A 23,219-nucleotide genomic window follows, 5' to 3' on the forward strand; every position below is an offset into this window, starting at 1 on the left:
TAATAAATACTGTGTAAATGTAGTACATTATTACTACTAATGTAGTTAACTAATGAACCTTATTGTAAAGTGTTACCAGTATTATTTTATAATTTTATCTGTCTAATAATGTCTAAGTAACATAGAAATATATATATATATGTTTTGTATATTTAAATATATATATATATATATTTACAATAGTCTAAATATAATAATTATCTGTCTACCAAGCTCTGATAATGTATGGAATGTTTTATTAATAGATATTAAAAGATTAACCAAATTAAATAAACAATAGGCCTATACATTCATTATCAGTACAGTCCACCATGAGCAAATGAAAATGCTTTAATGCTTTAATGGGCGTACTTGTGCTCCACATGCTTATTAAAAAAGCGTGCAGTGTTTACGCATTCTATATGCAGAAAATAATGAACATCACAAGCATAGATAAATATAATAGAAAAATTAAGTATTATAGTATGTTTTAATAAAGCTAAAATGTTTTTAAAAGCTATAAAAGGCTAGACTATTCAATGTTTGATTCCTATTTAAATTATTAAAAGAGTTTCCTTTCTATTGTCTATCCGGTCAATGTTTATAGGGATTTTAAAAAGTAATTAGTAATGAGTTGAGTTACTTTATTGAGTAATTGAATTATTTTTTAGTATTTTAAATAAAACATTGATTATGTAATTACTTTTTTGAAGTAACTCACCCCACACTGAGTGTAACACAGTTCGTATGTACGGGAAGAAGTAGGCAGGAACCGGCAAACGTTCAAACAGATTTAATGTATAAACAAATACAAAACAAAAGTAAATGCCGGCAGACGTGCGTGAGGGACACACAAACATAATAAAACATAACATAAAATCCAAGCCTGGTGCTTCACTGTCGTCGCTTCTCCTTTTATGCTTCCGGAGCTCCTCCGTGAGAGACACGAGACCGGTGCAATGCGCAGCTGACACTAGTTATCACTCGCGTCACCGGCCTCTGGCCGTTCCCTCACGGCTCTCGCCCCACTCTGCTCATCACAAATAGCAGTTCACTTCTGTGATTTAGTATGATTGCATTCATATCAGCAGCAAACCGTACTGGAGTTCGCATTAACCGTACCCCAGACCACCCTTTTTTTGTGGACTTGGGTACAGTTCTCAGGTGCACACCCATATTCGTAAAAAAGCATAATACACGCAATGTGTTGGAGCACTACATACAAGACTATTTTTATATGGTTTAGAAATAGTCACGTTTAGGATAAACAAATACATTTAAAAAATATAATTTTGCTATTTAAGATCACTCTGACTCCCTTGCTAGTGCACTGACTACTGAACTAGGGAGCTGATTGAGACACACTCAGAGATTTAGTTTGGATTTAATTTTCTTTCTGATAATTACTCTCATCTTAAACATGACAAATTGTCTAACCACACAGAAAAACTCCTGGTGAAGCAGCTGAGCTCCATGTGACACTATTTTAAAGATGGCGGTTATTAAAGAGGAATTGAAGAAATTAAGATTGAAGAAGTTTTCAGCGTGAAACAAGAAGATACCGAGGAACAAACAGGTTGGTTTCATTGTCAAAGCTGAACTCTGTCATTTGATCCTTTTTAAAATGCCTTTACAGTAATGAACGATATCTTTGAAGCATATCATCCGAGTGTCAAACTGGGGTACACTGAGTGACAAAAGGGGGTGAGTGAACTAAATACTGAAATGTACCGTCAATTTAATTATACAGCACTCTTAAATAACATTCATCTGAGAAGAATATATAATAATTAGGGCTGGGAAGTGATTAAAATGTTTAATCTAATTAATTACATGATTAATTACATGGCAGTTAATTAATCTAATATTGTCAATCTAAGTAATCACACATTTATTGTACATCAAATTCAACTGAGAAATTATCCCCAAAAGATAATTTAAAGTCATCATTGTGTAAAGCATCAAATAGACGTTACAGAAAGTAGATTCAGAAAGAAATAATTTATTTGATTCAACATAACAATGCATCACAAAAGCGCATGCACAATAGCGCTGTATGGGCATACTTGTTAACTATAGCCTATCATGAACTATAGGCTATATAGCCGCTGAGCACCAGCGGAAAAATGTGAGATATCCTCCATTCATTTTAAACTATAAAAAATGACTGCAGCTTTCAGATGTGACGTTCTTGTCATTTTTATAGTTGCCATTAACGATCTGTCCCTCATGGACTGCGTGACTTTGCCACTTCCTGTAGAGTTTTTTCAAATTGTATTTTTTGGCAAGTAGCCTATTTAATGTCTATTTAAAGGGTTAGTTCACTCAAAAATGAAAATTCTGTAATTAATTAGGCTACTCACCCTCATGTCGTTTCACACCCGTAAGACCTTTGTTCATTTTCGGAACACAAATTAAGAAAGTTTTGATGAAATCCGAGAGCTGTCTGACTCCTGAATTTTGTTTAAATTTTAAGTTTTTGAAGACTCTACAAGGTGTAAACCACAATTGTATATTGATTAACCTTTATTCAAAATGGAAATTCTTGTGTCACTTCTTAACCTTTACAGATAAGGAAATAACCATAAAATGTAAGCTTTGCAGTGGAGAAAACATGTCTTAAAAGCATTCAACAACACAACGCATGTCAAAACCCTTGATACAGCAAGCACTCGTTAAACTGTATTCTTATGAGTTAGTTTGATTTTAATGCTTGAGTTTTGTGCTTAATATGATGTATTCACATGTTTTAAACAACTTGGGTTATTTACTGCTGTAAAGTGACATGTTCTCCATGCACTGCATGCAGACATGATTAAGTGATAAACAGATTTGTTAGTGATTATTTTTCATTATCAATTATTTATTTTTTGATAATTTTATCAATTAGTCAATGTAGCCCTAATATAAACACTGAACTGACTTGTAGAGTTGTGCTGTTCTTTGTTATGTTTTGTTTTTTCTGATAAGGGGTTTAAAGGGTTAGTTCACCCAAAAATGAAAATAATGTCATTTATTACTCACCCTCATGCCGTTCTACACCTGTAAGACCTTTGTTCATCTTCGGAACACAAATTAAGATATTGTTGATGAAATCCGATGGCTCAGTGAGACCTCTATTGAGAGCAAAGACACTGAAAAACTCCAGGTACCATAAAGGTACTAAAAACATATTTCAAACAGTTCATGTGAGTACAGTGGCTCTATCTTAATATTATAAAGCGACAAGAATACTTTTTGTGTGCCAAAAAAACAAAAACAAAATAACGACTTTTCAACAAAATCTAGTGATGGGCCGATTTCAAATCACTAAAGAAAACAGAGTTAACAATATTGATGAGAGGTTTTGAGAATACAAATCTTTTAGTAGTTTCGTTTGTATAGGATTGCAAATACGTGTTGGTTTTGATGCTTTAAACATCTTAAATGTGTGTTGCTGTGGGACATTACACTGAGAAGAACTTATATTTTGTCTCTTTTTGCCTTAGACCTGATGCCGCTAAAAGAGGAGAGTGGAGTATTGAATGAAATTGAAGAGAAAGGACAATATGAAAAACATCATGGTTTCATAAGTGGAGAAAAATCCTTTAGTTGCTCACAGACTGTAAAGAATTCCTCACAAAATAGAGCTAAGAAGATGGAAACTAAAAGTTATTTCTCCTGCTTTCAATGTGGGAAGAGTTTCAGTCAACATGGTGACCTTAAGGTCCACATGGGAATTCACAATGGAGTGAGCCCTTTCACCTGCCAACAGTGTGGACAAAGTTTCACTGAAAGAGGAAGTCTTAAAAGGCACATGAGAATTCACACTGGAGAGAAGCCTTACACTTGCCATCTGTGTGGAAGAAGTTTCACTCAAAAGGGATCCCTTAACAGGCACATGAAAATTCACTCTGAAGAGAAGCCTTACACCTGCAAACTGTGTGGAAACAGCTTTAAAACAGAACTAAACCTTAGTTGTCACATGAAAATTCATACTGGAGAGAGGCCATTCACATGTGATCAGTGTGGAAAGAGTTTCAGATGTAAAACAACCCTTAATGGCCACATGAGAATTCACACAAGAGAGGACTGTTTTATATGTCAGCAGTGTGGAAAGAGTTTCCCAGATAAGCAATGCCTTAACAGGCACGTAAAAAGAATTCACACTGAAGAGAAGCCTTTCAAATGTGACCAGTGTGAAAGAAGTTTCCAGTTCAACAAATGCCTTAAGACTCACATGAGAATTCACACTGGAGAGAAGCCTTTCAAATGCTCTCAGTGCGGAGAGAGTTTCACATATAAAGTGACCCTTGATTCCCACATGAGAATTCACACTGGAGAGAGCCCTCACACATGCAAACTGTGTAAAAAGACCTTTTCACACAATGGAAACCTAAAGACTCACATGAGAATCCATGCTGGAGAGAAGCCATTCATATGTGTTCAGTGTGGAAAATGTTTCACACGTAAAATATCCCTCGATTACCACATGAAGATTCACTCAAGAGTGAACTGTTTTGTGTGTAATCAGTGTGGAAGGAGTTTCCCAAACAGTAAAAACCTTAGGATGCATGTATTCACCCATGTTGGCAAAAACCCTCTCATGTGCCATCACTGTGGAAAGAATTTCACACATAAAGGAAATCTTAAGGCTCACATGAGAGTTCACACTGGAGAAAAGCCTTTTACATGTCCTCACTGTGGAAACAGTTTTAGACATAATGTAAGCCTCCAAACTCACATGAGAATTCACACTGGAGAGAAGCCTTTCATGTGCCATCACTGTGGAAAGAGTTTCCGACATAACATAAGCCTCAAAACTCACATGAGATTTCACATCGAAGAGAGGCTTTACAGATGTCTTCAGTGTAAAATAAATTTCACACATCAGAGATTCTTGAAACGCCATTTGCAAACTCATGCGAATGTAAGACCATATTTGTGTTCCATGTGTGGAAAGAGTTTTAAATGGCTTGGCCATTTAAAATGGCACCAGAAAACACGCACCTGTGTAAAGCCTGGAACACACCAAGCCGACAGTTGGCCGTCGGACAATTTTTGTGCGTCAGCCGACTAAGTTTCCTCGATGTGTTCTGCACCGTCGGCTGAAGTTGGTCCCCGTCTGCTTTTTTTCACCATTGGCGAGAGAGAGAACTCCGATTGGCTGTTCAGTATAGCAAACCAGTCAGTTCACGAGAATACAAGCAAAAGTTACGAAAGCAAGCAAATAAGTCATGATGGCACAGATAGAAAATTGTTCTAATTTTACGTCATCTTACCTGAGCACTTGAATGCACAAATATTTTCATAATAACATGAGTGGAGTGGAATAAAGAACGTGATCAGCATGATTGATATTCAGAACAGTAAGCAAGTGCTAATTTGTTTATGGTTTGTATACATACAGTCTTAGTTTCACTTTCCCTTTTTGAATGATGAACATAGACAAATATATGAAGAGTTTGGTTCCAAAACGCTATAAATCCATTTTGATTAATTTGAGTAAAAAGGTGTTTTCTTTACCAAGAAAGCGGCAAGATGAAAACCACTTTTTTCTGTTTCAAACTTTAACATAGCATCTTTTGGTTATAAAAACATCAAAAATTCAAATCTAGATTTCAAAGGTTTATAATAAAAATTATTTTTCCCCCAAAATGCAATAAATCCATGACATGTTTTTTTTTTTTTTTTTTTTCAAAATGCAATTAATCCTTCAATATAAAAGTTATTTTTCAAATTGAAAATACACAGCAAAGTAAGTTGATTCACATATATGACAGCCTCTGAACTTTGTCAATCCTAATCTTATATACAGGCATTTGACTAAAAATACATTGTCGCTCCCAAAATGAATTCAACGGGTCATCTTGTTAATGTTATAAATTAATTATGTCTCTGTTTGTCATTACCGATTAAAGAGTTTCTGGCACCACCACGCGGTTAAAATAAACACATTTGCCGAGTACATTGGTATTAAAAACGGCTTTTAAAAACTGTTCGTGATTCAGTTTTGGGGACCGTGACAGAAGTTTGATGCTGTTGTGGAACAAGCAACAGCCGGCATTTTTCCTCCTCCTGACTCGAGTGCCTCATCTTCTTAATCTCCTCACATAAATGATTACATTTCGATGACTTATGTCTTTTCCCCACCACAGGAACCACCACAAGTTCATCAATGCCATCAAAATTATTCATTTTTCTGTTTTTGTTGATCACAAACTAAGGAAAACTACGATGCCGGGTATATTCAGAGCGCCGCCATTACGGTTTACAGTGCGTGGTATGGTGCGCTGTGATTGGTTGAGGGGATATATCGCATTCTGCAGAGAAGGGAGACTGGCGTTTGTCGCGTTTTGGAAAGAAAGGAAGAAAACATGACAGAATAACACAACGGATATCGCATTTTGTGCAAAATTAATAAATTACTTTCAATACCGACAAGATACAATACTGATTTTGGTGGAAACAAAAAAAATTCATAAAAAGCACATATTTTTTCCCCAACGCAGCCGACGTGAGGCGACTACACCAGCGACTCTCATTGCCGCTAGTCGGGTTGGTGTGTCCCGGCCTTAAAATTAAGGCTACCTTCACACCACAGCTGAATGTGGGCCAAAAGTGAAGAGTGGAAAAGTGTCCAAATAAACAGGGAATCTGGTGCTGGAATTGTGAAGAATGGGCAGTGTCAAGTCAGGATTGGTCCAGGTAAGAGGACAGGGTCTGATGGCCACACATGCTACCTTCTCTCTGGTCCAGGGTGTGAGGGGTGGCAGCTTCTCTCAAGCGGCTCTTCTGGTGGCCACGGCACGTTGAGGGGGAATGACGGCCCGGCATCCTAGCCCGTCAGTGGCTACACGCATGCTTCCAATCCAGACTGGTTCTGATGACTTGAGCACTCGCAACAGTCTTTTTACGCTGGTGTCCTCGTGGGTCCAGGAGGGTAGTACGGAGGATTCCTGCACCGCTGAGTGCTCGAGTCGCCGGATGGGAAGCACACGTTGTGCTGCCAGCAGGCTAGAATGCCAGGCTGATATTCCTCTTCACACGCTGTAGCCATACGCTGTAACATACAAACTCATGTTGACGCACCTGATAATTTCCTTTGCTATAGTTTTAAATACTAAGTGGTTATGGTAGCTGCCCTCTAACTGTGATTATATAGGGGCATCCATTATATGTTTGATTCGGTTTAAATTTCTAGAATCAAAAGATTCTAGATAAAAAAAAAAAACTTGTATTGCTGTGAAATTCCATAATGTAAATGAAAATGAAATAAAATGACAAACTGAATAAGACAATGAACTGCATTATTCAATTTATCTTTAATTAGAGAAAATATCTACTGTTGGGGCTCACCATTGATCCTAGGTGTTTGTAGCTCATTCAGTTAGTCCAGTTGATTTCTTTTACACAGTCAAGGGAAGACAAGTCGCCTTTATCTATATAGTGCTTTATACAATTGAAATTGTTTCAAAGCAGCTTTACAGGGATAAACAGGAAAATAATAATTCAATGATTCAAATAGAGTTCGATTCTGCTGAAAAGCAACTCTAAAAAGAAAATAGTGTCATTGTCTAGCTGAGGTCAGTTCAGTGTTGATTCAGTGTACACTGTTTCAAAACACCTTTACAGAAAACCTGGACCTGCATGATTTTACATTGTACTAATGTATAAAAAAAATACCTGCATGTTATTACATTTATAATTACACTGTTAACACTTCCCTTACACTTTAACCCACCCTTATGCTGCATTCACACGGGGCTTCAGCGTCAACACTTGATGGAGGGCGTGTCTAAAGCCAATCACATTACTTTCCGGTGTTGCTCGAACGCAATTGGCTAGCGACTCCTCTAGGGTGTTTGCATAAAGCGATCTATTGGCTGACGCCTGCGTTGGCACTTGAAAAGTTGAGAAATCTTCAACTTATGCTGCTTGCAACGCGAGTGAAGTGACGCGATGGAACCCACAATTCAGTTCGGCAACGCATGACGTTACCCATTCAAAGTAAATGAGAAGCGTTAACGCCGACGCCCCGTGTGAATGCAGCGTTAAGCCTATACCACCAAATCTGTCCCTAACCTTTCCCATATCCCACCTCAATAGCAGCAAATGTGTTTTCAATACAGTACTTATTTTTTGATACAAGTACATAGTGGTTAAGGAAACCTAATATAAAGTAGGTCCCAGAAAAATATTGCAGAAATAATGTTTTGAATTCATTAAGGTCATTATTGAGTAGTCTTCAAATCTTCATAGATCTACATCAGGGATGGGCAACTTTGGTCCTGGAGGGCCACTCACCTGACTGCAACTTTCTAGTAATCCTGAGGGCTGTTCCAAGATTATAATACAAGACAGGCTTATTTTGGTTACACTGATAAAAATGATATGCTTGATTTACTTAAAAAATATAATGAATTCTTTTGCATAATTTTATTACGTAGATCTAACAAGACTAGTCTTTGTACAAACTACTTAATTTTTCTGTTTGTTGAAATAAAATTTTCACATTAAGTTAACTTAATTTTAGCATTGATCTAGTCATTTTTGTGTGTGTGTGATCTACACAACTTTAAGAATTCTAAATGTGTATTTTTGATTGAATCCAACTTAATTTTTGCATTTCAATATTACAAATTTCAAGTGGGATCTACTGTGTATTTTAAAGTTACATGTACACAGATATTCTAATTATCAACTGAGTATTTCTACTGAAAGTATAAATGCAAATTATACTGTAAATGTAATTATTTTACTACTATAGTAAAAGTTCAACACTGGTACTTGTAAACAGAATGCCAGTAGAATGTATTCATCAAATATGGAAATCTAGTTATTACATTACATAAAGCTGACATTTTGGCCATTTGATAGTAAAAACTGACAAGGTCAGTATAAAACAAAGTATAATAAAATACATCCACCTCACAGGTTGAGACATTGTGTACAATAAAATTGTGCTTCATTGTGGTGCTAGAGGAAATTTATTGTCTTCAGAAGAAACAATTCAGAGACATTTACAGAATATTTTCTATAAAATTGCGTTTTTCAGTCCTGTACAGTAACATACTCTTAAGACTTTAAAACAACACGCTTGCACATGTATGATCACATTTATGATCCCATGTATGATCCCCGTGTGAAAATGGAGATCTTCTAAGAAAACTACATTTCAGTTTCTTTGGGTTTCTATTAAAAAAAACTCACATTGTGCAATATAGTTTCTGACTTCTTAACTGTCATCTTTCCTTCAACTGCACCTTTAACATTAACAGACTCACAAACACGGTCCCTATATGAAACAGGATTAGTGTAACTTGAGAATTGAAAAAAACCTGAGAAATTGAACAGTAAAATTTTACCAGAGGGACTTAACTCAAACCCTCTACATTCAACAATGTAAGGCCAGTAAGCTGATCATGAGATCATGAACTTTGGGGAACATTTTTTGGTTCCTGTCCTCTAGCTCCAGGAAGATCTTCTGGAAAGCCTACATTTCAGTTTCTTTGGGTAGGTTAGTAGCTTATCAAAATAAAATTACAATAAATTCACATTGTGCAAAATGTTTTCCATGACTCATGCGTTTCTCACTTCTTCACAGTCATGTTTCCTTCAAATGCTCATTAACAGACTTACAAAACATGGTCCCTATATGAAAATGCGATAGTAGTTACTATTGAGAGTGCATTAGGAGAACCTGAGAAATTGAACTGTAAAACTTTAACAGAGGGACCTAACTCAAACCCTCTAACTTCACCCAATGTCTGTATCGCTTTTAGGCCAGTAAGCTGATCTTGAGATCGTGGATTTTGGAGGACATGTTTTTGTTAACATCCTCCAGCTCCAGGAAGATCTTCTGAAATACCTCAAAGGTGTATTTAAGTTTCTTTGGGTAGCTTAGTTCCAATGCATAAATAAGGCCCATAAGGTAGGAGCAAGCATGTGCTACACTGGGAATGCCAAAAAGGACCTCTACTCCCTCAATGGCTATTCCAGCTTTCTTCTCGAGACCTCCATCCCTGGCTTTGCTGACCACAAAGATGTTGAGTACAAATGAAGTGATGGCCTCTTGGATGGCTGCAGCATCGTCGTCATCACAAACCTGTGAAATAAACCAGAGAGAATTGAACCTACTTCTTTGTTTGCTGATGTGAAGAATGCATTTAGCTCTTTGCTCTCCATCGGAACAAAAATCTGGGTGGGATTACGTGGTTGCTGCAGTGTTGTGATTTAAGCCAATTTTTTTCCCACATGGATTTGCCCACATTTATAAACAATAACAATCTTGTGTGAATTTAAAAATATTTATGTGGAGAGAGACACACACAAACAGTGTGTGCAGAATTATTAGGCACGTTGATTTTCTGATCATATTTTATTCCCAGGAACATTTTGCCAATTCCAAACCATATTAAACTTAACTACTATTAATATTGTGTTTAATCATTTATAAGTGATATATAATTGTTCATGAAGGCTGGAAATGAAAAACGCCTTATATTCAGGTGTGCAGAATTATTAGGCAAGTTTTCTTTTACAGATAAAATAAGCCAAAAAGAGATTTAACTGATCGCGCTCTGACAACGGAAGTGATGTCTAGCACTCATTGAAGTATATGCGCGAGACATCACTGCCGTTGTCGGAGCGCGATCAGACCTCACGAATCGATTGATGAATACAGTTGGACATAGTGGTGTATTAGAGGTAAAAAATTATATAAATACATGTTCGGTTTCTCACACAAACCGATCGTTTCGTGTCTTAAGACATCAATGTGTCGTCACGAGCCGCAGGGTTTCATTTGGATTTGTCTGTCGTGTTTTATTTACTTTTATAGCCCAAGTTCCCGCTGACTTGCATTGTACCACTGACAGAAGGCAGCGTTTGGAGTTAAAAATCTTAATTTGTGTTCTACTGAAGAAACAAAGACATCTACATCTTCGATGCGCTGGGGGTAAGCAGATAAACATCAAATTTTCATTTTTGGGCGAACTATCCCTTTAAGGTGAAAAATTAAGTGTGAAACCATCAGGAACCCTTTAGTCTCCAGCGCCACCATTTTCCAGAACTGTAGCCTACCTGGAGTCTCCAGAAGAGCACCCTGACACCTTGCACTTCTGGAGATTTCAGGTAGGCTACAGTTCTGGAAAATGGTGGCGCTGGAGACTAAAGGGTTCCTGATGGTTTCACACTTAATTTTTCACCTTAATTCTTCATTCATTTGCAGTTATCATGTGTCTTTTCTTCTCCACCGGTTTTTGTCTGACCCTGCTGACCCAATGAGCATTTCACTGGTCATGCCTTAACTGCTATCTCTAGTATTGCATTAGTATTGCATCCTTCTCATGAGGATTTAATCTTTTTACTTTTAAGTCTGAGTTAAATCTCTTTTTGACTTATTTTATCTGTAAAAGAAAACTTGCCTAATAATTCTGCACACCTGAATATAATTCTTTTTCATTTCCAGCCGTCATGAACAATTATATAACACTTATAAATGATTAAATACAAATTTAATAGTACTTATTAAGATTAATATGGTTTGGAATTGGCAAAATGTTCCTGGGAATAAAATATGATCAGAAAATCAACGTGCCTAATAATTCTGCACACACATGGGGTGGAACGGTACATGTATTCGTACTGAACCAAAGCGGTACGTGCGTCACAGTTCGGTGTATGGATTTACACGGAGAATACGCAGTATAAAAAATAATAAAACTCACATGCACATTAATTAATGTAATGCGGAACTACTGTTAGATACGCGCATAGTCACCTAATCCGCCTTAGCTCTGAACGCACGTCTATTTTGCTTCAAACGCTCGCTTTACGCGCGTCCTATTTGTTTTGGTTGTTCCGGGTTTTTTTTTTTTTTTTCATACAGGGCATCATTAAAACTGCAAAGTGTTTAGCCTACTTATATTTGTGTAAAACACAACATTGTGCTTCTGTCAAACTGTAAACTCTTGTCAAAATGTACCCTACAACTGTCACCCAACCAAAATCTCTCTCTCTCACACACTCACACACACACACACACACACACAAGCAAAAATTATCTCATCTTTTGGTCATTCATCATATTGCATTCGTTTTCATTTCTTGTCCTAAAAAAAAGAGCACTAATCTGGTTATTTTTAAGTTACACATTCTACATTGATTAAAAAAGAAAATCAAATGTGTTTTTAATGGTAGTATTATTTTATACAGAAATAAATTATTTATAATTCAGATGAGAATAAAGTTAAAAGTTAATTAAAATTGTAAGGAAACAAATATATTGATCTGAAATAGCAAATTAATTTTAAATTCATTCAGGTACAATTACCAATCATATCTCAAGGTCTTTTGAATAAAGGGTGGCGGTCTTTCATTATCAATTGTTGTTGTGGACTATATACTGGAGATGTATTTGTTCTCCATTTAAGTGAGATGTTTCTATGTGGCTAAATGAGCAAAGTGCTTCCATATATTTTATTATTAGTAGTATTAGTTCAAGAATAAAATAAAATATCGGATTGATATCAGTATTGGCAAAAAGCCAAAGCTGCGGCATCGGTAGTGACAAAGTGGTATCGGGACATCCTTAATATATATATTATATAAATAAATAAATAAATAAATAAGTGCAGTGCCAGTGTAAAACATTCTATATAAATCAAGAAATACATTTGAAAACCTTTAAGTATACATATATATGCAGAAACAGGGCTGGGCGATATATCGCATGCGATTGTCACGCACATTTCATCAGTAAAGCCGGTTCCCTGGCCACGCAAGCCACGCAAAATCGCGTTCATTATCGAAGATGAATCGCCTTCCATAATGAACCCGATATTGCGTGGCTTGTCAGTGAGCTACGGCTCTGTCTATTAAAAGGCGCTCCATTTGAAAGCAGGTGATGGCGATTTAGCGGTAATCAGGGAACCGGCTTTACTGACGAAATGTGCGTGACAATCGCATGCGATATATCGCCCAGCCCTATGCAGAAATATAATTTTTCTTTACCTGGTAGTCATTGAATAATTCCTCTGTCTTTTCACCAAGGTAGAGAATGAGGCCTCTGATCACAGATTCTCTTCTGGACTCAATGCTGTTGTCCTACAAATATATGAAATATGGAATTATATTAAAGGGTTAGTTTAACCAAAAATGAAAATTCTGTCATTAATTACTCGCCCTCATGTTGTTCCAACCCCGTAAGACTTTCGTTCATCTTAGGAACACAAATTAAGATATTTTTGATGAAATCTGAGAGCTCATCATGACCACTTTCAAGGTCCAGAAAGTTAGTAAAGACATTGTTAAACTAGTCAAAGTATTTAACTACAGTTTAGTTAACTATTTAACTAAAGTAACTACAGTGGTTCAACCTTAACTTTATGAAGCGATGATAATGCTTTTTGTGTGCAAAAAAAACAAACAAAAATAACAACCTTATTCAGCTACTTATTTTCTTCCGTGTGGGCCTCTGACGCGAGTTCATGAGAGGGTCACGACGCATGCGCGAGAACTGAGAAGATGCTGAAGATGACGACCTCGTAGCTAGAAGCGCTTCACTGTCTGTTAACAAGCAGAGGAAGATGCGCACTGTACATAAAACTGTCTTTGTAAATATGTCCGCAGATTTCGAACACTTTAGAACCATTTTATACACTACATCGAGACCTAAAGCATAATCAATGTCGAATTCAAATAGCTTACATACACAGTATGTACCCTGCTTGTAAACAGACAGTGAAGCGCTTCCGGCTATGTCAGGATGTCATCTGTGTTCTCGCACATGCGTCGTGGGGCTCTCATGAACTCACGTCAGAGGCCCACACGGAAGAAAATAAATAGTTGAATAAAGTCGTTATTTTTGTGTGTTTTTTCACACAAAAATTATTCTCGTCGCTTCATAAAGTAAAGGTTGAGCCACTGTAGTCACTTGGACTATTTTAACGATGTCTTTACCAACTTTCTGGGCCTTGATAGATGCAATTACCAATCAGCCTATGGAGGAGTGACACAGCTCTCAGATTTCATCAATAATATCTTAATTTGTGTTCTGAAGATGAACGAATGTCTTACAGGTATGGAACGACATGAGGGCGAGTAATTGCTGATAGAATTTTCATTTCCGGGTGAACTGACCCCTTTAAGTTAAAATTCTGTCAATTACTCATCCTCATATTGTTCTAATCCCGTAAGATTACACAAATTAAGATATTTCTGTTGAAATCTGAGAGCTGTCTCACCCCCTTCATAGACTGCAACATCATAACCACTTTCTAGGCCCAGAAAGGAAGTATCGTTAAAGTAGTTCATGTGACTACAGTGGCTCAACCTTAATGTGATGAAGCAACGAGTACTTTTATTTGTGTGCAAAAAAACACAAACAGAACGACTTTAACAATTTTGTCTCTACTGTGTCAGTCTCCTACGCTGTTTATGTAGTAAACACAGAGTTGCGCTTCAACACCGGCTTACTACTGGCCGACACTGTTCACGCAAGCACAATGATGCATGCATGTGATGCTGACGCAGGAGCTGGCCAACCAGAGGCCAATACTGAGCCGGCGTTTAAGTAGAACACGGAAAGGCAACGCTGTGTTTACTATGTGAACAGCATAGGAGACTGACATGGAAGAGATGAAATAGTTGAATAATGTCATTATTTTTGTGTGCACAAAAAGTATTCTCGCCGCTTCATGGCATTAAGGTTGAGCCACTGGAGTCACATGGACTATTTTAGCAATGTTTTTACCGCCTTTCTGGACCTTAAAAGTTGCAATGACGTTGCGGTCTATGGAGGGTCAGAAAATTCTCAGATTTTATCAAAAATATCTTAATTTGTGTTCCGAAAATGAAAGAAGGTCTTAGGGTTTTGGACGAAATGAGGGTAAGAAATTAATGACAGAAATTCAATTTTTGTGTGACCCTTTAAGTACAGATATCAGAATGCTACAACATTAAAGTAACTGCTACAATTTTAAAAGTACATGCCTCATTCATGATTTCAAGGGTCTCATCAAGTTTCTTCCCAACAGCTCCTCCCTTCCTCCTGTAGAGTCTCAACAATTTAGGCGTGTATTCGTCCAACTTCCCAAAGAATGTGGACTGTAGTGGCTTCAGTGTGATCCTCCGGAATTCCTCCTCGATCTGAGAAAGAGACCAAGAGAGATGGAGAGACATCATGAGATACTGAAAGAAAAGAATTAGAGACACAGGGAAGAGAAACAGTATACCAACTAGAAAAAGTAACCCTAGAAATACACTGAGAACAACATTTAGGTGGCCTGATGTCTGGAAAGGGATGCTGCACCGGATGAGGGTTAAGTGCATGGTTTCAGTTTAGTTAAGTTAGCAGCTTAGTTTCAGCAAATTCCACACTACTCCCACCTTGTCGGACAAAGTACTTGGTATTACAAAGGCAATTAGATAAGTATTAAAATGTTCTACATACCTGGGAAAACTCAAACAGGGCAGGCCATCGAGCATTTAAGTCAATAATAATTGGTTTCTGGATCACATCTTTACGACGCAGTGAGAAGGTTTTTGCCATCTTCTCATTAATGACACTGTTGTTGTCTCTCTTCTTGTACTCATAGAGAAGCTCCACTCTCTCCTTTTCAAGGGATGTATCAGTTTCGCCTTGAGGATGAGGCGGGAGATAGTTTACCTCAGATTTCTTTGCTTTTTTTAAGTTTTTTGCTGGGGTTTTATCTGCAGCTGACTTTCTCTTGAGACAGTTGACATTTAGCTCTGGTATTCCAAGATGTTTCACCTTTGCTCTGAAATTTCCAAGTTTGTACTTCAGGCTGTTGTGCCAACTATATAAACCATTGAAGGATACTGGGTCCCTCAAACATGGGTGTTTCATAACCAGGGCCTCAGCAACCTGCTCCCTTTGTGCACTTGATGGATAGGCGGTGTAGACAAAGATGCTCTCTGCTAGTTTGTCCAGAATGTTGGATTTTACAGCAGGATTGCAAAGTAAGGTTCCTTCCTTTAGGTTAGCTTCATTTGCTGCTTGAAGAATGAGCTCCGTGTCAAAAGAAAAGGTAGGAATTACAAACTGAGCTGGCCAAGGCACAGAACGAAGGGAGGAGGTGCTACCTGGAGAAGACAGAATTGTGGTATCGCTGGATGCAGTGGAGCAGGAACCAACATCTTCCAATAACTCAGTGCAACTGCTATCAAAGCTATCCAGGACTCCTTGATCCTCAGAAGAATCTTGAAAAGTTACTGTGATAACTGGTTCAGCAAGGACCACCTTGATGGTGTCTTTGTCCTTTATTTCATTAGTTTCAAGGAGAGTAAAAAACTGACCATTAAAATCTTGGTCCTGGAACTGAAAACTAAAATCTTGGTGTATTGCAAATGTTTCTTGTACAATATGCTTCAATTCCTCTAGAGTCTGCGGTATTCCTGAAGGCAAGGAAAGCTTGCGAATTTCTTCTTCCAGTATAACTCGAAGTCGGGCAGACATGATGATTCTGTAGTTATAAAAAAAAAAAATTGGTTAAGTTAAATTTAGGCATGCAATGAATCAAAAAGTTTACAATTTTAATTTAGATATGGGTCACTTGTAAAGGAGGCCTCTGGGTGACATTTTTGGGTAGTTTTGCATTTTTTCAGATCCAAGGAAGTTTGAAAGTCATGTGAAACACTTAACTAATGACCGTGAATTGAGGATTTAGAAACAAACGAAAACAAATATATACTGTATATAAATACCTAATCTTGTATGGGTATATGACGCTTCAGGGTGACAAATCGCTTTTGTCCAACAGTGTAAGCTGCAAGGGCATAGGAGTCTGTCGATTCTAGTTGCTCGCAGACTGTCACTTGTCTTGTGGATTCCAATTCAAAAGCCCTAAGGTGTTCACTGTACCATGAATGTAGACACTTGACAGCAAATACAGGCTGGCCATGCACAATAAGGATCAGATTTAGCTCAACAAAATCCGGAAGCCCTCCAGTGGATCCATACGGCAAAATCATTCCCACTGAGTAAGTCGTGCCATGACAGGTCACTGTATTGGCAACCTGAATGTATGTTTCTCCAGGAAACCTTTTAAGCACTGCTTCCTGTATGTTTTCCTTGAGGACATCGACAGGCAATGTGGACATATTTGAGACACTGAGGGCAGGTTTGAGTACATCTGTGCCATGCAGATGGTAAGCCAGCATGAATTGATGCTTAACAGCAAGAGACAGTAAAATGTTACGAAAACAGTTGGTATGTCGAACAACTCGCTTGAAAAAGCTATGCTTCGCTTCAAAGCGCATGGTCCACATGGCTACAAGCGGTCCAAAAGCCTTGAATAGTTGTGGGTAATGCTCTAGATAATGGTGCTTTGGCAGAACTCTTGCTTCTGGAAAAACCTGCAAGTATCTATGCCTGTGTTCAGATATCTTGGTGTCCAGGAATCTTATTGTGTCATCTGTGTGAAATGGAGAAACCACGAGCTCAACAATGTCTTTAAGATCCATTAAAAGATGCCATGCAGGTTCACTCTCTGGCACTTTGAAACCAATCATAAGGGGGAGCAGTCGCAATAAACTCCAATTTTCATGAGCGTTTCCACCTATGCTTTTCCGGGTGGCAAAGTTCAGCGGGATAGGCTGTGGGCTGTCAGATTTGTCAGTCCACTTGTAGGGGAACTGGCTGATTAGGCCATTCAGTTGAAATAACGTAAAGTATTTTTTCTTAATCAGAAGATCAAGGCACAAAGCCAACTCCAAAGGTACTATTCCCTCAAATAGGTCGTGGAGCAAGTCTGGGGGATACCCTGACAAAACATCAAAGTATTTTAATTTCTTAGTTAAGGGACATTGCCTTTTCACACCAAAGCAGGGAGTGACAGTGGGACTTTCTAAAGCTGCTTGTACATGAAAAGAATGTTCCTGCTTCGTTCTTGCTTGGAAGGCCCCAGTCCTCACTTCTTTTACCTGAAACTCAGACAGCTTTCCCAAACAAAACCTGCAGACATGAGATCCAGAAAAGCTTTCCAAAAATCCACCGAGTGAATGGGCACCTAAATTGTCAGCCACTACACTAACTATTGTGCCTTTGATTTTCTTTCCAAACAAAGGAATAAAGAGTCCTTCTTCTTCCAGTTGGACAATGTCTTTTAACAATGGCTCAAGCACTGCCTCATAACCATACTTCTTTACATCTACAGCCTTACAAAGTACAGCTAAATAAATTGACTTAAGTGTTGCACGAAATTGTAGTGGAACATTTGCCAATACCCAATACACTGCAGTAATCTTGTGCTTTTTTCGGGATGTTCCCAGAGGATTGCACACTTCAAAATCGTCAATGTAGAGAAGGAGAGAAAGTGTTAGGTCTTCAGTAGATGAAAGTGCATTTTCTTTAAAATGTGTTCCATCAGTAAATGACTCGTACCGACTCTCATGAGCAGCATATGAAGAGTTGAAAGCTTTCTCCTTTATGCCTTTAACGCTTAATATCTGTGACAATAACTGAAGAATGGGGACATATTGTAAGGTTCGACCTTCCTTCTTGTCCAGAATGAATTCGACAGGCTCAACCACATGAAAAATCTTCTTAAAAAACTGCTGTCTTCTGTAAGATGTGGCAAGAGGACCATCAGCTCTTAAAGCTGTGCTAACAGAGTTGGACTCACTCAACTGTTTGACTAAATCTGAGACGACAGTGTCATCAAGCACACAGTCATGTTTCCTTAAACATGCATTTACAGTCTTTTTTATGCCAGGACCTGACAATGAAGAGGATATGAACTGGAGCTCTGATACAACTTCATTAATGCACTTGCTTGGAACATTGTAAATGCTCTGTAATTTTAAAAGAAGGTGGCCTAATTTTAGTTCAATTTCATCCTCTTTCAATTCTTCAGTTTCATACTCTCCTGAAAAGTCATCCTCTCCCAAACACGTGTATGCATCAGAACAATGTGCTTCTTCAACAATATTATCTGTAATATTGGACTGATCTATATGCTTATGTACAGCTTGTGCCTGAAAGTCACTCGAAGAATGCGTTGCGTGTTGTCGGGATCTGTGTGAGGCAAAGGTTCCATACACATTTGTCTGAAAATCAGTCTTTAAAGACACAGTGCACAGTTTCATTTTTCCTAAGATGAACTCCAAGATGTCGGAAGTAATCCTTCTCAGTGGAGAAAAAAGAAGTGCACAGTTCACAGTTAAAAAAAAAAGTGCTTCTGGTGTTGATTTTTCTGTTGAATGTGTCCTTCTCAAATGTGATTTTAGGGCACTATAGGTTTTGAAGGAGCAAGGGCAATCAGCATGTAAACAGGGAAGAAATTCATTGTGGTTGTGCCTTAATCTGTAGTGTCTCAAAAGTTCATTTGTAACAGGGGCAACAAAGGTACAAATCTTGCAAATCCATCCCATATAATCCAGATGCTAGATCTGAGTACATCCAGACCCTAAATGAGGAGCAAATTGGGTGGTCTCTCTGAGGGTGGTGGAAGTCAGTTTCGAGATTCGTCATATACTGGTACCGGTGAGGAGCACAGCTTCCATTTAGTTGTGTTTGCCTCTCTGTCTGCTTGTCTGTCCTCAAAAATGTAAAGAGAAAATATATATTTATTTATCAGGTCAATCATTTGTAATCTTAAAGGGATGGTTGATTATGATTTCACTTTTTTAACTTTAGTTAGTGTGTAATGTTGCTGTTTGAGCATAAACAACATCTGCAAAGTTACGACATTCAAAGTTCAAAGCAAAGGGAGATATATTCTTTTAGAGAAATCTATTTTTAAGGACTACAACAAACGGCTGGTAGAGACTACAACGGCTTCCACTCGGGTTGGTGACATCACTAACCCTAAAATTTACATAAATCCTGCCCCCAGGAACATGCAACCAGGAGCAGCAGGTCATTTGCATTTAAAGGGACATACAAAAACTGAGCTTTTTTACTACATGCTATAAAAAATTATCTGTGCGGTATGTTGAGCAAAAACTTCACATACTCTGAGGACATAAGAGATTTATTTTACATCTTGTAAAAAGGGGTATTATACCACCCCTTTAACCAAACAATACTACAAATTAAGGAAAGACGGCAGCTATTTTTTGCCTGTTTACATACTGATTGCCCTTGTCCATCCTGGAATTCCCTCGAATCACATTTGTTAAAGAAACATTCAACTAACAAGTCACCACAAGTCATTTGTTTTGATTGTGAACTTTACAGAGAAGGATTACTTTCAACACCTATGACATCTTTAAACAAAACTGTGTGTGCACTATGTCTATGTGCAACTGTGTGTGCACTAGTGTGAGTGTCTTGACTTTTACATTAATTTATGGTGCCTGTGCATCACATAGATCCCAGCATATTCTTAGAGTCATTTTGGGGCACTAACTGAACATAAGTAGATTGGTCAAATATGACAATATTGAGGCCTGTTGTTCTGAGCCGTACAATTGTTCAGGGGAGTATGCAACTGACGAATTAAAAGAAGAGAATCTAAAATTACACCATCATTGATAAGGTGATCAGATGTTTTTCCGACAGCCTCATCAAGTAAACATACTTATATTTTTTCCACAGCAAGCATACAGATTGGTTGCATTCTCTTTTCATTCTTACAGCTTCATCAGGTAAGTATCTTGTTATTTTCTCCACAGGTAATCAGGTAAGTTTGATTTTATCACAGCCTCATCAATGTTAAATAGAAAGATGTGACTTTAAAATGGTGGAAGTAAACTAATTAAAGGGGTGGTTCCATGGTTTTTTTCTAGGCTTGATTGTGTTTTGGGGGCACAGTTTAACATGTCTTAATGCTTCGTTTTTTTTAAAACGCTGTATTTTTCATATATTTTACCTTTATTCTACACCTCTGTTTCCACTGTCATATGAACGGCTCGTTTGACTTCCTGCTTCTATGAAGCCACTCCCTCCGAAATACGCAATGTGCTCAGATTGGTTAGCAGGTTGGTTTCTGGCCCAGTGTGTCGTGATTCGCTGAAGCGTCCGGAAACGCCACGCCCCTTACCATTCGTTATTACGCGCTTAGGTGGAAAGTAAATAATAGCGCCAATATTGCTGTATCAAATTGAGCCGAATCAGACCCAGATGAAGAGGAAAAAGCAGAACCTCTGCAATCGCGTCTTTTAAAGGACGTTTATGAATGGTATTTCATTTAGTATTTGTGTCAAAGTGTTTAGATGCTGTCACTGCTGTTTGTTAGCTTTCAATATACAGTTTTATCCTGATTAAAGCTTTACTGCAGCCGAATACATGACTGAGTAGTCGCATTTTTGTAAAGGTATCATTTAATTTATAGCATGAACAACTGTTTGTCTATGAATATAGAAGTTTGTTGGTGTTTGTTGCACTAGAACTTAGCTAACTGGCTAGCAAAAACGAGTTGCAAAAACAATGTCCTAGATGCATTAAAAATAGCAACAGAACTATAACATTATGTTTGAAAGACAAACAATAAAACGTGCTTACAGTTTGGGGCCGATAAACAACTGCTTCTGTTTTTAAAGTGGGAACTGCTTCATCTTTCAGTAAAAGCCTTTGTGTAAATCCAGCATTGAACTCATGTAGATTCTTGAAGCTGTCTTCAGCACCGCATCCAGTGTAGAAAATATCACAGGTTCTATATCTTTTGATGCGTCGCGTCACGCAGCTCGCGTTCGGTGTAAACAAGTCTTCCGCTTTCATTGTGCTGCGCCACATGGCCTCGCCCACTTTGTTGCGTGATCCCGGGGCGTGTTTATGTTAATAGCAAGGGTTTATGATGTCACCAACCCGGGAAGAAGCTCGTTGTAGTCCAAACTGCCCGTTTTTGTAGGCAATATAACTTTAAAAGACGATATCTCCGTTTGCATTGAACTTTCAGCGCTGTAACTTTGCAGATACTGTTTATGCTCAAGCAGCAACATTACTAACTAAAGTTAAAAAAGTGAAATCGCATGTAACCACCCCTTTAAGTTTTTTATTTTATTTTTTAGCTAATGTATGTAACCATGGGATCAACAAAAATAGATTATCATGGCAATCTGAACTAATGCAATGGCAGACTTTGAGCAACCAGCAACATATGGTGCATACACGTTAAGTCGTCACTTTTTTTTTTTTTTTTACAATTTCTTTTACAGGACTATAAATTTACTCTGTGAAATGCAAAAAAAAAAAAAACTTCCAACTGAGTTATAACTTTACCCCCGGTTTCCTCACTACAATAAATGTATTAAATAATTTAAATATAATTTATTGAAAGTTACATACCTTTATCCAGTGTAGCCTACTGTCAGGAGAATCACCTGGTTAAGGACACAGTGTAAGTTAATGGTTAGTAACTGACCAATGCAAGAAACCCAATTCATAGCAAATCATGTAACTATAACTATAATTAAAAATAGTTTCACATTTTCTTCTCTCCACAAACACTACAGGTAGTTGACCTGCCGATCAGACAGCTAATTGTCTTCAGTTTCATATGAAATGTTTGTGTGTTTTTTTTCCTCGGAGCTCAGATGAGAAAGTGTACAGGGAACCGCGTCATGCAGAAGGCAGGATTATGGTCACGTAATATGATTGACAGCTGTAAACGCTCTAACCATAGACCGTAAAAACTACCGTCCTAACAAACGCAAACCACATAGAGAAACAGACAGAGCGCGCTAATGGGCACTCTTTCAGCTCTTCAGATCGCATAATTCATGGAGTATGCATTCTGTATGACGAAATAGTTTGAAAACTAAATCGATATTTCTACAAATGCGCGCACGTTTGGACGAGTCCTAACGGACGCTGTCAATTGCATCTATTTGAACACAAATAAGAATTTAGTTTTATCATAAATAGTGTCCAAATATCCAAGCTTGAGTCCGATCAAGTAAATGTTTTAACGTGCAGTGAATATTAAACAATATTTTTTCTACGTAAACTAAAGAGGTTAAATAAAAAGTATTTACTCTATAACAAACGTGTCGACCTCAGTAGGAATCCTTTCCATAATGTTGTCAGACACTTAGAATAATAATCTGAGCATGTCAGTGGCAAATAAGCAGGTTTTGTGGATGTAAATTAAAGATACGCAATTGCCCATTAACGTAGGCCTACCGTTAATTGTTTCGTCTCTCCGCCTCTGCAGACTGCAGCGGTCTTTTATAGCCTAATGGCCGATTTAAAAGATTGTTGTGCCCATCAGTCACTTAATCACAAAAACATAAATTTTTAAAGAATAAAATAAACATAGGAGACTGACATGGAAGAGATGAAATAGTTGAAT

General features: G+C 37.7%; 2 protein-coding genes across 3 annotated transcripts; one reads left to right on the forward strand and one right to left on the reverse strand.

The window, feature by feature from the left end:
- Positions 1–1,497: 1,497 nt before the first annotated feature.
- On the forward strand, positions 1,498–5,458 carry LOC125245810 (gastrula zinc finger protein XlCGF26.1-like). Its single transcript, XM_048156578.1, has 2 exons — positions 1,498–1,555; positions 3,468–5,458. The coding sequence occupies exon 2, from the start codon at positions 3,473–3,475 to the stop codon at positions 5,036–5,038; it is 1,566 nt and encodes a 521-aa protein (XP_048012535.1). The 5' UTR covers positions 1,498–1,555; positions 3,468–3,472; the 3' UTR covers positions 5,039–5,458.
- Positions 5,459–8,560: 3,102 nt separating this feature from the next.
- LOC125245808 lies at positions 8,561–23,153 on the reverse strand. 2 transcript variants are annotated; one of them, XM_048156574.1, is made up of 5 exons: positions 22,214–23,153; positions 15,416–16,448; positions 14,956–15,111; positions 12,976–13,068; positions 8,561–10,066 (listed from the first exon to the last, which is right to left on the reverse strand). In XM_048156574.1, the coding sequence occupies exons 2-5, from the start codon at positions 16,439–16,441 to the stop codon at positions 9,740–9,742; spliced, it is 1,602 nt and encodes a 533-aa protein (XP_048012531.1). In that variant the 5' UTR covers positions 16,442–16,448; positions 22,214–23,153; the 3' UTR covers positions 8,561–9,739. The 2 variants fall into 2 exon arrangements, with proteins under 2 accessions (XP_048012531.1, XP_048012530.1); XM_048156573.1 differs by lacking the exon at positions 22,214–23,153 and adding an exon at positions 16,690–16,825.
- Positions 23,154–23,219: the final 66 nt, after the last annotated feature.

This window comes from Megalobrama amblycephala, linkage group LG14 (assembly GCF_018812025.1).
Source record: "Megalobrama amblycephala isolate DHTTF-2021 linkage group LG14, ASM1881202v1, whole genome shotgun sequence".
NCBI classification, from domain to species: domain Eukaryota; kingdom Metazoa; phylum Chordata; class Actinopteri; order Cypriniformes; family Xenocyprididae; genus Megalobrama; species Megalobrama amblycephala.